General features: G+C 31.9%; 1 protein-coding gene across 1 annotated transcript in view; it reads right to left on the reverse strand.

The window, feature by feature from the left end:
* Positions 1–4,148: 4,148 nt before the first annotated feature.
* The window catches only part of LOC148278259 (uncharacterized), a gene marked incomplete at its 3' end in the record, with an annotated part of 29,998 nt that continues 18,638 nt past the window's right edge, over positions 4,149–15,508 (reverse strand). The window contains exons 2-3 of the mRNA XM_088231683.1: positions 5,057–5,744; positions 4,149–4,285 (exon numbers count right to left, since the gene is read on the reverse strand). Coding sequence (XP_088087809.1) covers positions 4,149–4,285; positions 5,057–5,537 — 618 coding nt within the window. The remainder of the gene's footprint in view (positions 4,286–5,056; positions 5,745–15,508) is intronic.

Genomic DNA, 15,508 nt, shown 5'->3' on the forward strand with positions numbered 1-15,508 from the left:
GTAAATGCTTAGTCTTCCACAATCTTTTCTCGAAGGAAGATGTCCATTGTATTCGATGTAAAAAAATACAGCAAAATACATATATTTTTCCACTCCTTAACTTATCATCGATGAAGATTAAAGTCATTGACGAAATAGCGATTGCGTGCATAATACGCTATTTATAAAATACTAATTGGTTATGATGTTGATTGATCATTTCTGAAAATCCAATAAATACCAATGTTCTTGAAACGGGGGAAGGAATAAAAAAGAAATTTAAAATCCTCCCTCAAAATTTTCAGTTTCAAGTTCCAAAAAGAGCAACGGGAAGAAATTTTGAGACAATCACCCATTGAAAATTTGAAGAAATCCATAAAGACTGAAATACTTGAATTTTAAAAAATTGCTCTAAAAGCATTTCGTATGATAAATTTATAAATTCGAAAAATTAATTTTGCAGGCTCAACTTGGTAAAAGCAATGATTGCCACTCGCCATAGTAACGAAATCGTAAAAAAAATAATAATTTCGAACTGTTATCTAAATTATCGTTTAAATGTGAGCAAACACACTTTATTTTGTAATATTTTGATGGATTACCCACGATAAATCACAAGACAGAATACATTCATTAGATTAAAACGAAATGATTAATTGGTTATATATAAATATTCCTTTAATTTTAAGCAACTGGTAAAAGGTTGTATGGATATAAGATACATACAATGTATGTTTATAATGTAGGTACTGTTAATAAACCGCGTGTGTTAATTGTACCGATGTATTACAAATCGCATATTATTATTTCAATCTACCTTAGTTTAAAACGCGGAGATGGAGTTATATAATTTAAATTTTATATAACCAATTTTTTTTAACTATCTAAATATATGTTATATGTATATTTATTTAGATTTTAAGCTTTCAATTAAATAAAAAAACATGTATTGTTGTATTGCGGTAAAAAAAACTAAAGTTAATTATTACTATGGTAACTTATTATGTCAATATACCTAAGTACAAATTGAAAATAATAACAAAAATAATTATGAAGCATTTACATACGTTGTAAGGAAAAAAATAGATGTTTTAAGTATGTGGGTTCAAATAAAAAGAAGAGAAATACTATGACTCTGAAAACACTGTTTAAGGAGATAAACAAAGAATATTCTTATATGAAATACTTATCGATTATTTAACTTAATTACTACAGATTATAATTACTATACTGTTTATTTTTACAGTATTTATAATTATGTTAATTAAACGAACTTGTCTTTTTTCATGGCTTTCTGCGCAATGTTGCGTTAGAAATGTTTTTCAAGTATTAAAGGGAATAATAATATGATGAGTACAATATGATTAATGATTTTACATACGTAATTATCAATCAGTATTAATTTTTCAACAAACAAAGTTGAGTGCTACCCGAAGTTAGATTTAAATTTTTTTCTTGAACATGATTCCAAAATGTAAATTTGATTGTAGCGAATGCGCGAAAAAATATAATCAAAATAACATTAAACGTGAGTTTTCTACCACTAGTTCGTTTAATCTGATATGCCTGTAATGTGACCTTTATTTTATTCATTTATTTATTTATGTATTTCACAGTTTTGAAATGTACGGAGTTTCTTTGTTTCAGGTCCCGACAAGCTGGGAAATTCCTGTCTTTAGGAAGGACCTTATTTTTTAATTTGTTTTTTTTTTATTTAATTAAATGATGCCTAATAAATTCAAAGAATAATAATAACATAAAAAAAAATATAAACATAAATTAGAAAACATGCAGGTTATAATAATAAAAATTGAATCAAAAATATAATTTAGAAAATATACCATTAATTGAAATGAGACAATATTATTATAAATTTGAAAACATACCGATAGGAATAAAAATTGAAGCATAAATACAAATTATAAAATACAGCGTTAGTAATCAAGAAATAAAACCTAAATATAAATTGGAAAACATACCGATAAAAATAAAAATTGAAGCTTAAATATAAATTTGAAAATATACCGATAATAATTAAAAACTGAAGAACAAATATACATTAATAAGTAAAAAAAAACTTATAAACAAAAGTCTAAAACTGGAGATCCTAGCATGGAAAAGATCCACCTTTTCATCAAAGGCCGTTTAACAGACCAATCATTCTCCCCACAGACATAATCAAAAGGTAGAAGAACAAATAGTTTTTGATCATCTTGCGTATCATGGAATGAAGTCTTCTTCTTCTTCATTTATTATGGCTTTTTCACCTCTCAATGGAATGAAGTCAGCGTAGCTTATAAGGGGCAGTTGATATATATTATTACGGGTATTAGATACGTAACAGCGGTTTAAGCAAGTATTTTATTTGACCTACAATAAATTATTTGTTCAAAAGCAGTATTTTCAAATGTAGATTATAAAATTTTGTTCTAATTTCCAGAATCAATTAAAAAGTACAATACAATAGTAACGTAGAGTTCTATTAAAGATTAGATTTGCACTTATCTTTATCAACAGGAAATACTTTAATACGAGTGTATGAGAAAAGTGTTTTATGACATTGTAAAATTGCTGATTATTTGTAAATGGCCTAATTATTGATCTACAATAAAGTATTAACTTTCGTTGGGTCTCCAATTTAGTAAACAGGGGGTCCATTTCTCCCACAAGATAAAATATGTTCATAAGCATTAGGTTATGAACTGATTACATACGAGTAGCATGTAAGGATTGCTTTTTGAAATGCATGTCGTGTTGGTTTTATAATTTTGTGCAACAACTATGGTGAAGGTGCATAGTGGGTTTCGCATGTTGGTTCAATTGGTGTCCCGACGAAGAGACGGATACGTCTCGAAACCGGTAGACATAGAAAAGTCGGTAACAACGTTATATCCAAATATTTAATAGCATTCTTTTATGTTTATGTGAAATCCAAAATTAACGTAAATACATTAATTATTCACAAGTGAGTTTAAAATTATGTATAAATGGAACAACGTAAGCAAATCTAATATTTACAAGTTAACATCATAATTTTATGATTTACTTTTTAGTTTGTAAGAATTTTTCTTTGGTGGTGACAGAAAAATGCACTTGACAAGCCAACAAAAATCATATAAAAATTTGACTTGATAAAAATAACACCTTCTAGTGTAGTGTAAGTAGTAAAATAAAGATATACGAGTGGTGTATCAAATATTTAATCGAAGCAACCATTACTTCGTTTTTTTCTTTATTGAGATTTTTTACTAGACGAAACAAAAACAGCTGAACATTTGAACAGAAACAAGATGACAAACTTTATTATTTACAAATTCAAAACAAAACCAAAGAAAAACTACAAATCGCGCATTGTTATTATTTAGACACACGTTGAATTTGAACAAAAAATGTAGGAAGGAAAAATTTAACATTGATACCAGAAGAAGAATGTTTGCTATTATACAACTTTGTGATTGGTTAATTTCACTTTTTTGCATTTTAACCAGCAAATGTCTTTATTATTTTCAAGTAAATATCAATTGAGGGATATAAAGCAATTTTTTTCAAAGTTTTCAAATTTTTCCCGGCCAAATTCCAAAATTATGTACAAATATTTAATAACATTTAGTAAAAATATTTTACTTATTTGTTTTCTTGTCTATTCTTAAGTACCACTACAAACTACGATTAATTTGTTGCACCACGAGAGGTCTTAGGTTTAATTATTCTCTCCTGGAATTGAGCCCGAAACACCCATGCTAAATCATTAAACATCTCATCCATTACACCATTGAGTCCAGGTTAGAGATAAATCAAATAATTATAATATTTTTTTAAAGTTATTCAATTCGTCGGTTTACCTTCATACATACCAAGACTTGCATAACTTTTCATTGTAATATGTTAAAACGCACATACATAAATAACAATTTTGAGTATTATAAAGTCCTACAACATCCTGCTCTGGTACATACAATGAGTAATGTGAAGAGTTTTGCAGTTTCTTCACTTGAAATGTAATTTTGTAGCTATTGATCATGCATGTACCGGTAATATCGCCGGTATTATTATGTACTCTATACGCCCACCTTAGAGAAATTGACTTTGCGTCAATAAATTATCATCAGAACTCTGAACCCGAGTAAACTAAAATGATGTTCAAAAGCGAGTGCAAACAAAGAACTCACCGGAATCTGCACAAAAGATCCATTGTTAAGAACAGGATATGAGTATAGAGGCACAACAGGAACTGTGCCATTCTTCAGGAAGATTGGACCCTGAATAGGTGTCGCTGCCTGCATGTGACCTCCATTTCCGACGTCTCCTGCGAACGACAGTCAAAACTTATTATAGAAAATAAGAAAATCACATCCGCTTGTTAATTCCACTGAGCATCACTCTATTCATATTACACGCTTAGAGATTTATTCTCAAATAATTCGACAAGATATTCTGTCAACCTGAAGCATTTCCTTTACAGTGTAAATAAATTGTATAGCTAGAAGCGCGAGGCCATTTAACTGATGACTTAGTCATTATTCACAGAAGATTTTGTCTTTAAAAATGGCACGTCGAAATTTGTTCCAAGGTAAATTGGATCATCATTGTATTCGCTTCTAAGCTAGTCTGATTCAAAGGTCCTCGGCCGACCTTAACAGCTTCATTTAACAGGAGCGAGGACGCCCGGGTAAAAGGTACCACATGTACATCCTCTACGGCGACATTCTCGTCGTGTGATGAGACGAGGAAGGTATGTTCCTTACTCTAGGAAGCTATCATTAAATCATACGGGTGTGTTTGTACGTGATGCCATGGGTAAACAGAAATCTCTTCCCTGTACAATATTTTGAATTATACATTTCATAGCAATTACATTGAGTGATCATTTTCCAAATTACGTTAGTGAATTTCAATCACTATGTACAAGTACATATTTCCTAGAGTTTTTAACGTAGGCGGCTACTGTTGTATAAAAATATGAGTTTATTTCGGTAGATTTGATCGGTTGTTAAATATAGTTTCTCCGGAAAGTAGGTTGAGACTTTTTAAACATAACACGCATAAAACACAGCATCCGCTCGTTCGAATCACTCACCATTTCCTGGAGAGCCGGAGTCCGTTTCGTCCTCGTAGTAGTCATCGTCATAGTCCAGCACGGCGTGGAGCTGCGCCCTTCCCTGCCCCCCCTGCACCCGGGTGAACGTCCCGGGCCGGGCGGGGGCCGCGGGCGGCGGCGGCGGCGCCGGCGGCGCGGGCGGCGCGGGCGGCCGGTAGCCGTAGCCGCCCCGCTCGGCGGGCGGCGGCGCGGCGCTGGCCGCGTCGCTCTCGTAGTACTCGCCGCTGGCGTCGGGCCGGCTGTAGTAGGGCGGGCTGTAGGCGCGCTCCGGCTCGCGGTAGGGCGCGGCGCCGGGCGGCAGGTAGCCGGGCGAGCTGTAAGCCCGCGGGTAGGGCTGGAAGGGCTGCGGCTGCGGCTGCGGCTGCAGGAAGGGCGACCCCGGCGGCACGCTGTAGTTGGCCCGCACGGGCCCCGCCGTGCACAGGACCGCCAGGAGGCGCAGCACCGCGCGCGACACCATCTGTCACGATTTGCGCTTTATCATTTTGCGAGAACAATTTGTTTATCGAACGTTAAATAAACACTACGCACACTTTAAAAAAATCATTTTTCGGCACAGTTGTTTCGATCACTATTTTAATGTACCGAATGTATCGTTACGATTACGTAGTATATCATAATTCGGCTAATTTGTCTCTATTCACGCAATTACAGCGATGCGCACGACCTGTGGAAATAAACAAATAGTTTATTGAGATGTATGAGGTTCATCCGACACAGATGTCAGCGCGAGTGACGAGGGGGCGGGGAGGAGAGGGAGATGTCGAGGGCGTGCGGAGAAGTTACATCACAGAATGTAGAAATGTGACAGGCGCAGCGTCACGCGCGATGTTACAAATCCACGCGTCTCTAAATTTCGTTTTCTAGCCGCGCAGCGCAGCGTCCGGACCGATGACAACTCTTACACGACATTATTTGAACACGCTACTTACAGATCCGTGGTAATGTGGTAATATGGCGAGAAATACCGCTCAAAGAAGATGACACAGAAAAGAGACTAACTTTTATTGTTTTTATCGTGAAATTGAGCCGAAATTTGCCTTGGGTCTCAAACAATGTTAGACTAAAAATATCTGCAATTAACGTTTTTTCTCAATAATAATAAGAACAGTAATTAATTTTACAACCTTCAATATGCTAAGCACTGCATTTGCATGGTAAATATTTATGCTTCTATAGTGTAATTGAATTTATTTTAATAAAAATTTAGACAACAAACTGTTGATAATTTAAATCAACTATTTTACTTAACTAGTTGCTAAGCATTTTTTTTATTAAAAAATATTTGGGTTCTTGCAATTTACCATAATATTTCAATATTGGGATATTTTTTAGTCAGAAATAACCGTATTTAAAAAAGAAGTAAAAAATTGTATTAATATTTTTTTTATGAAGCACTCATTGAAAACTTTGTATATTTTTCGTAATTCGTATTTAAGATTGAAAACATTTACCATTCTGATTTAAAAAAAAACACATTATTCTAAGACGTCACACCCTTTTATGTACCCAATATTTTTTTTTCTTTTAGGAAATGGGAAACTTTAATATCAATATATATTTTAAATCTATATAAAAAATATATTTTGTTGTAGTTTAATGTATTTCCTGAATAAACAAAATGTAAATATCTATATGTATAAATAACGTGAAACAAATAAATCAGTGGCAAACACAGAAAAAAAACATTATCACTTAAGTCCACGACATACTGAAGGAATAAAAGAAAAAAATTCAGAATACACAAAATAAAGTCTACTTTTCCTAAATACAATAAATATGTACAAATATAGTACAAATGGTTTTTTGAATATTTATTTTACAGTTTTCAAAATGTACAAAGGTTCTTTATTTTAGGTCCCATCTAGCTAGGAAATTGCAGTGCTTAGGCAGGACTTGCTTTTTATATGTTTTTTTCATGAAATTAAAAATTAAAATAATAATAATAAGAGTAATATTAAAAAATGAATATAAATTTGAAAACATACCGATAATAATAAAAATTGAAGCGTAAATGTAAATTAGAAAATATATAATTGATAATTAAGAAATGAAACATAAATTAAAACTAACATAATTTTAAGCCATATAAATAATTTACAGGATATATCGGGCTTGGGCGTCGAGCGTCTGTCAGCGTCAGAACGCATAACGCATTGCCGTCGCACTATCTAATTACATTTGATTGAGTAATTAGAACGACTGGGTTTAAAAAAAAAGAAAACTCGTAGACATTTTATGATTTTATCAGAAGCAGCCATTTTTTGTCAAAACAGATAGGCGATGGCGTTAAGTAGGCTACTGAGCTGCATAAAGAGGTCACGGTATCATCATTTGACCCTCTCTTCTGCGCAATTGATAGTTTTATTTTAAAAAATACACGGGTGATTAGCAAAATACGTTCATATTTCAAACAAACAAACCATTACCAAAGATACCAATGCTTATTTACAAATTGTATGTATTGGGTGTAAACATAAGTTGACTCCATTTTTTTCAAATTAAAGGGAACAAAATGATACAACAAAAAAAATACAACAAATTTGTCAATAACGTGTTTTTCTTCATTATTTTACAGTAAAAATAGTCAGTAAATTCGTAGCATCTTCGCCAACTTATTATCCATTTTAAGGGCTTATAAGCCAATAAAATAATAGATGTAACGTAAAAGCAAACAAAATATCTAATAGAACTTTTTTTTTCTTGGCAGAAAACGGACATAACTTATGTTAACTTCGTTGAACTTATAAATGAAATAGAATGACACCGTTTCCCCGTAGGGGTAGGTAGAGAAATAGAACGCCATTTCACTCTGTCTTTGCATACAGACCTCGCTTCATTCACATTTATTCATCTAATCACACCGATTATTATGACTTTGGAGACTTCCATATGTCCATCTTCGAGTCTGTGTATATTTGTTGGATTTGGTCATGCCACGTCTTACTCGGTCTTCTTCGTTTCCTGCATACATCGACATTCGCATCGTAAACCGTAGGATGAAAGTAAACTGAATGCCGTAGAAATGGGATGTCTCAAGCAAACGTGTGGTAAAACTATGCACACAATTGTTGAGATCCGCGCTTTATGTGAGGCTGGGATGTGCATTATTGACAAACCAACTCGGAGCAAAGAAAGGTGATCTGCGCTGGTTTATATATGTAGAGCGAATGAATGGCGAAAGAATGGCCGAAATAATTTATAATCAATCTAATATATAATCTTTCCTTCAATCATCCTTTACCACTCCTTATCAATTTCCTTATTTTCCTTTCCATTATCTCCTTGCTTTGTTCATATTAATCTTATTTTAATACATAGTATATTTATTATTTATATAGTTTAAACTTCAAGCCGTCGTCGCTTTATTACAGTATTATTTAGTGAATACATATAATTGGATGGCAGGCCCTACTATGTAAACATTTTATATAGTTTTAAAAAAAAATATTCATCTAACCTGTACATCTGTTTGTATTCGAAATAAATAAAATAAATATTATTTCATATTTTATAGTTTGTGCAAGAATGGGTTAAATTAAATTAGTTTCAGATCAGACTGTATCTCCTAAAAGTACGAGAGGACAAGCAGTGACACACATCGAACCAGTCGTGACATAATTGAGATTAATATCGTGAAATGTAATTAATATACTCGTACGAGAGCAATTGTGACGGGTCGTGGTCCCGTGGGTAGTGTCGAAGATGTCCGAGGCTCAAATCTCGCCCTACTATTTTAGGACAGGACATACGTCTACTTTCTACATATGCTGAGTTTCTCTTCAACATTTTCCTTTAATATACAAATTATTTAGTTCTAAAGTAATCGAGCTTTCTTTTCTTAATTGTATTTTATATTTTTTATGTAATAAGGAAAAGTCTATGTCATAAAATCAAATGCAATTTTACACTTCTACTTTTCTTCATTCATCCTTCACCTCCTTATCACTTTCTATCTTTTTCCTTCCCACCATCTCAGTGTCTTGTACATATGACTTTTGTTATAATTTATATGAATAATATTGCTTCAATTTTTATATAGTTTAAACCGTCGCTTCATTTAATTACAATTAACTGAATAAATATTATTGGATGGCAGGCCCAAGTATTTATATATATATATATATATGTATTTTAAAAGTTTCTAAATGTAAATGGTTAATCTGGACATTTTTTTGTATTCTAAATAAAAAAAATAAAGAAAGCTAGTGCGGAGTATTTGAAGAAAAAAAATAATATCGTCAATATTTAAAGAATAAACTTTGCGGTCAAATATTTTAGTAAATGTTATTATGTAACTATACGAGAGTACATTTCTAAACCGGTAGACATAGAAAAGTCGGTAAGTGGTTATATACTAATATTTAATAACATTTAGAAAAATAATAATACTTAAAATACGTTTAATTATGTAATAATAAACGGAATGAGGCGTACTAAAGTACTCTAACACATGTTCTAAATACTCCCGTCAGGGGCACTCTCTGTGGTTTGTCTCTTTAGCCGTTTTGTCTATTATGTCATGCAAGGAACTTCATGGCTCTCCTGTATGTCATTATAATGCTTCTAAATAAAAAATACATATTTGACCCTTGTGTGGCGGCTATGATGTCACATAATTCTACATAGAATACAATACTACTCTTATTTTTAAAAATTATGAAGTCATCTTTTGCTATAACAGGCCTTAATTATAAAATACAAGTAATCTTATTTTTAAGGCAATTGTTTTGCCGCATTTGAATTATTGTTCTAGCGTTCTCTTTCTGGACACTCACAATCAATATAATGTCATTCAAAAAGCTCAGAATAGGGGAATAAGGACATATTGAGATGTGACAGATTAATAAAAAATCAACATTTGTTGACGGTACTGGACATGCTTTCGGTAAAATAAAGAGCAATTTTTAATACTTCAGTGTTAATATTTAAATTTAAAAAAAAAAATATTGCCTGAATACGTATTTTGTGATATTCAGCGTAATAACAAAATTCATCGCTACCTTACGAGGGGAGGCGAAGATTTTTAGACTCCCTAAAACAATAATCCATGCAACTCAAAACAATATGTATCAAAAAGGACTTAAGTTGTTCAATGAGTTGCCAAAAGAAATTAGAGATGATGGGCCTATCGCATCGTTTCTGGGATGGCGATATTTTTTGTTAAAAACAAACATCAACATAGGTAGATAGAACGTGTTCAAACTTTATACTATCTGAAATAATACATAACATGAAATCATATTTTTTTTTATAAATTAAGGAAAATAGTTTTTTAAACTGTAAATGAAAATGTTAATTTTTTATTTTTTAATACCTGTATTTCAAAATATCCCATTTATCGTTTTTCATATCATCTTTTGCTTACTATAACAGGACGTTACAGTGCCGTCCTCAAAGGGATTTTCGAGCAAGCAAATAAAGTTATAACTTCATTCATCGAGATTCTATGACGGGTTGAGACCGCATTTTTTATTCAATGTAAAGATTAGTTAGTAAAATAAAAAAAAATAGAAAACAAATTAAGCACGTCTAAAGTATTCAAAAATTATTGCAGAATATATATTTTTTGGGGGTCAGCATAAAATTCAAATTAATGATAGATACTTTATCGACTAGTTACGTCAATTAAGTATTTATATTCAAGCAATATATGGTATGTCTAACTTCAAAGTTAAAATAAATATATGTAATAATTGTTTATTCATCATCGCACTTGGGGCCGTTACTATTTATAATTTTTATCAGTGACATTAGTAAGTGCTTTTAATTTGCAAATTTTTTACTTTTTGCTGATGACATGAAAATATATTTAAAAAATAATATAAAATTAAAACTGCATCAAATTCCAAGAAGATATCGATAGATTGAATATATGCTGTAAACAAAACTTACTAAAATTTAATATTTAAAAAAATGCTATTTGCTTTAATTTTCTAGGAATAACTTTAAAATTATCCATAATTATTGCCTTGACTATCAAGTACTTACTAAAGTTAATGAGATGCGGGATGTCGGGGTTCTACTTGACTATAAGTTAACGTTTGAGGCACATGTCAACTCAATTGTGAAAAAACCATATCAAATGTTAGGTTTCCTCTTCCGTATAGGGAGAGAATTCAATCATGCGCGCACTCTTAGAATTCTTTACTTTACATATTTTCAGAGTTAATTAGAATTCGTATCTTCCGCTTGGAGTCCTCAATACAAAAAATACATTTACCGAATTGAATCTATTCAACCAAAATTTATATCGTATTGCAATTTTAGACGGTTGACTCTAAATATACAGGTCCAGATGAATCTACAAACTTACCTAAACTCCAAACTCACCAAACTCGAAGAAACATGGATGACGCCATTTTGATGAATAAAACTTTAAATAACATGATATATTGCCCTAAAATTCTATCACTTATTAATTTAAGTGTCCCAGTAACGCAGACCAGAAACCAATCTCTGTTCGAAATTTCTAAATGTTGCACTCGATCTTTTTACTATTCATTTGTTAATAGAACCTGCAATATGTGCAATCGTAAATTAAATTGTATTGATATTAATAACATATCTTTAATTTCCCTTAATAATGAAATTTCCAAGTTATGATGTTGCGCCTTGAATCCGCAGCCTATATTGTGCAGGTTATGCGCAGTTCTGTATGTAGGCACATAATTCATGTAAACTGTATGATCAACTATAATTGTATTATATATTATAATGTAAAACTGTGTGACCAATATTCGAAAGTAGATATATTTTTAATAATATGTATTACATTAACATTTTTAGTAATATTTTAAGCTGTGTATGATTAACAATCTTATGTCATGTATAATTTTTATGTGACAGTATTTACAATAACAATATTATGTAGGAGCCTCTAATTGGACTTTATGATATATAATTATAATTTAATTGTATCTCATAAATTTATAAATGTCTGTTGGCTTTCCAATGAAATAAAATAAAAATAAATCAACAAAGTTTATTTTTATTTTTAATATAAAACTTGCGTTAATTCCGCACGTCATTTAAACGTTAAATTATTTATTCTGATTGATCAAAGAATTATTTAATTGGAATTTAATTGAAATAAGAGAGAAACAGTAGCTTCAGTCAAGGCGATTTGCATTTAGACAATGAATGCCTGTAATTATCATAAGATAGAACATAATTATTATTACTGAGTAGATGAGTTCACTGGCGCCAACAAATGTGTAGAAAAAACAACCGAAATACAATATTCATTTCACATACAAGGCTGTAGTTATCTCGTTAGTATTTTAAATGTGATGTTTTCATCATTGCCTTTCAGCACCTAATGGTGCATAGGGTACTGCATCAGTACACTCATCGCAGCGTATATTGATTTAAAAAAGTAAAAAAATAGTCACATGAAGGTAAAATGATCAGTCTCACGCTTCAGGTACCAGTCCAGGGACTTTGAAATATTATAGTGTGAAAACAATAAATTTCAATAAATACTTCATATTAACCATGTCGGGAAACGAACTCAAGACCTCTTGAATGGTGGCAGGCAAACGCGCTGACCATTACACCACGAGGCCGACAAGAATGAGATGAGATGAGGATTAATAATTAAACTACGAAAATATAGTTATCCCAAACTACATACGTACATACAAGTATTGAAAGGAATGAGACACAAAATACGACGTTTAAAAAAAACTCTTGTGGAAAAATATGTTTATTTGACGTACTACCCAATGTCATATATATATTATGATTATTATTGATAATTTTATTTATTATATTTCGAAACAATAAACGATACATACAACATTACTGTAATAATTACAATTTGTTAAGTTTACACATTGTTATTTAAAGATATGTGAACACAACATGAGCAAATAAGTAAAAAAAAAATTGCTCAATTTTTTTTAATGGACAAGCCTTAAGTTTTATTAACATTAACGAGTTATCTAATTATTACAATAATTAAACATTTAGTTTATTACAATTTTACGTAATTAATATTGTGATTTGATTTTATAAATTTAGTTACAGTTCTCCTATAATTATTTAATGCATTGTTTAAGATGATCAGCATGACTTTATAATCTTAACATACGTGATATTCATTGAAGTGCGCCATATTATTTTTCAAGGTTGGAAGATAAAATGAACCCAACGATATTTATTGCCGACAGGGATCATTTAGAGGTACATTATCTAAACAAAATGTACAGTCTATATTATAATCAATTATATTATAAAGATACACCAAGTCTACAGTCTATTTCCTAACTTCTTGATTATCTAGACTAAAATGTTCCAGGCGTTGATCATAAATATCAAATATTAGGATAGGTTTTTAACAGGTAAAATCTGTGATGGGAAATTGGAATCTCTAAATGCTATCCACCAACATATAAATATGCGAATATCAAATCCCTAGGAACTATGACTGCATATGAATGAAATTAATTATGAGCTGTATGAGTTTAATTTATTTTTTATTAATATTTAGTTGTCAAATTATTTTAGTGGTTATGATTTATATGTGTTCTGGTATTTGAATCAACAATAGACCCTAACCGTAAGCACACAGGCTATATTGTAATTAGCTTAACTCAACTCGGTTGTTATGATTTCCTTAATCAATTTGCGCTTATATGGAGGTTTGAAAATAATTAATTTGCGTATAAGGAAGTATGCGGATAGATGGCGGAATGGAAGAAAACAGAAAACGAAACATATCCGGCAAGTGTGAGTCGGTTTCCATTAGAGCACAATAAATACTCATATATTGTTATTGAAGTTGGAAAATAAATAAGCGGGACTCGGCGCTACTTCATTTCATCTTGCAAATTATCTCTTGTAATAAAAATGTAAAAACAACTTCAATTCGTAACAGAAAGGAATCACATTCCTTCATAAATTAGAAGAGGAATGTGTACTGGGCACATTTTACATATACATTTTAATGGCCGCAAATTCTTTTGCATTCAACAAAATGACACGGCTTTATCAGCGTTTATTTATTCATTTGATATCCCGGCAACGTCACAGTCATAAATATGCTAAACGTATCCATAGGTCGGGGACCGCGGGAAAAGGAAAGTACCTAGTATAGGAATTCACGCGACACAACTTTGTACTTCTACGTATGTTGATGATGGTTATTGGTTATTTACAATAGAATAAGCTAAACGGATCCGAGTTATGTTGCGTAACAAAATGAGCAACTGTGGGATTACTCGGGGGATTTCCGAGTCTTATCGAACCCGGAATGTGATGGCGAGGAGTCGGCTCCAGAATGAAGATGGTAGGGAAATACGCCAGACGGTAACGCAGACGTAGCGAGCGGATATTTCTCTCTAGTTCTCCGTAAGATTACAATCGATTCGAGAATAAATGCCAACTATTATTCTGCACGGCATAATCTAGTTGTGATAGTGGCGCTATGAAGGTCAGCGCCTATTTGTTAATCTGTTGGAAGTAATGTCGACAAAGGCAAACTGCAGTGGGATAGCGGTATGCGGCAGTCGGTGCCGAAGTTACGGCCATTAATGAAAAGTTCTTTCTTGAACAAATCGCCGAACGGAACTCGTTATCGAGCGTGTTTTGTTATTTATTACTTACTCGACCTTTGCTGACTGGAAACAATGCAAATAGGCCTTTTTGTTATGACACAATCAGATAATCATTCAACAGAATAAAAAACATTTTAAACAAACATGATCTGTTCAACGTTTTGAGTAAACTTCCCGGCTAAATCCATTTTATAGGGCACAGAAGCACTAACCGCTTAGAATATATAATAAAATAATGTTCCCAACGCTGTGCAAATATGGAAATGTTTTTGATTCAAGTAAATAATCGAACCGCCTATTCTGCCCTCCGAATGAAGAGTGCAGTATTTCAGTTAGACATAGGTATTTCTGGGAAAAAACGCGGTAAAAGAAAATAATGTTGTTTTTTATGTAGTTTCAATACTATTCATGTCATCGCTATATGCCATGTATCAAAAGAAAGGTAAAAACCGAGAGATTCGTTCGGTTTTCATGTTAAGATTTTTATTTAAATTTAAAAGATGAATTAAACTCCAATGAAATGAAATTAAAAATAATTCAAAACTAAAAACCTTAGTTACTGCAGTTTTGCTTCCTGGATTTTATAGTTCCTGAAGAAATCTTGATACGAGTGAGACTAATATTAATATCTTTTCTTCGTGATTTCGAATCTGTATTCATCAAAATGTCGCCAAAAACTCTTTGTAAGAACGACAATATTGATCAAGTGCTTAAATTTGCCAATTTGTGCAAAACCTCATCTTATTTAATTTAATTTATGCCTATGACTTATAGTCCTGTAGAATCAGAATGTCAAGTAAAACTGTTATTTTTTTCTATATTGGATGCAAAAACTAAGTACATTTGTAAGTTTGCACATCAGTACCTACAA

Source organism: Micrasema longulum, unplaced genomic scaffold (assembly GCF_059751315.1).
Source record: "Micrasema longulum isolate JH-2025_06_02 unplaced genomic scaffold, ASM5975131v1 h1tg000900l, whole genome shotgun sequence".
Taxonomy (NCBI): domain Eukaryota; kingdom Metazoa; phylum Arthropoda; class Insecta; order Trichoptera; family Brachycentridae; genus Micrasema; species Micrasema longulum.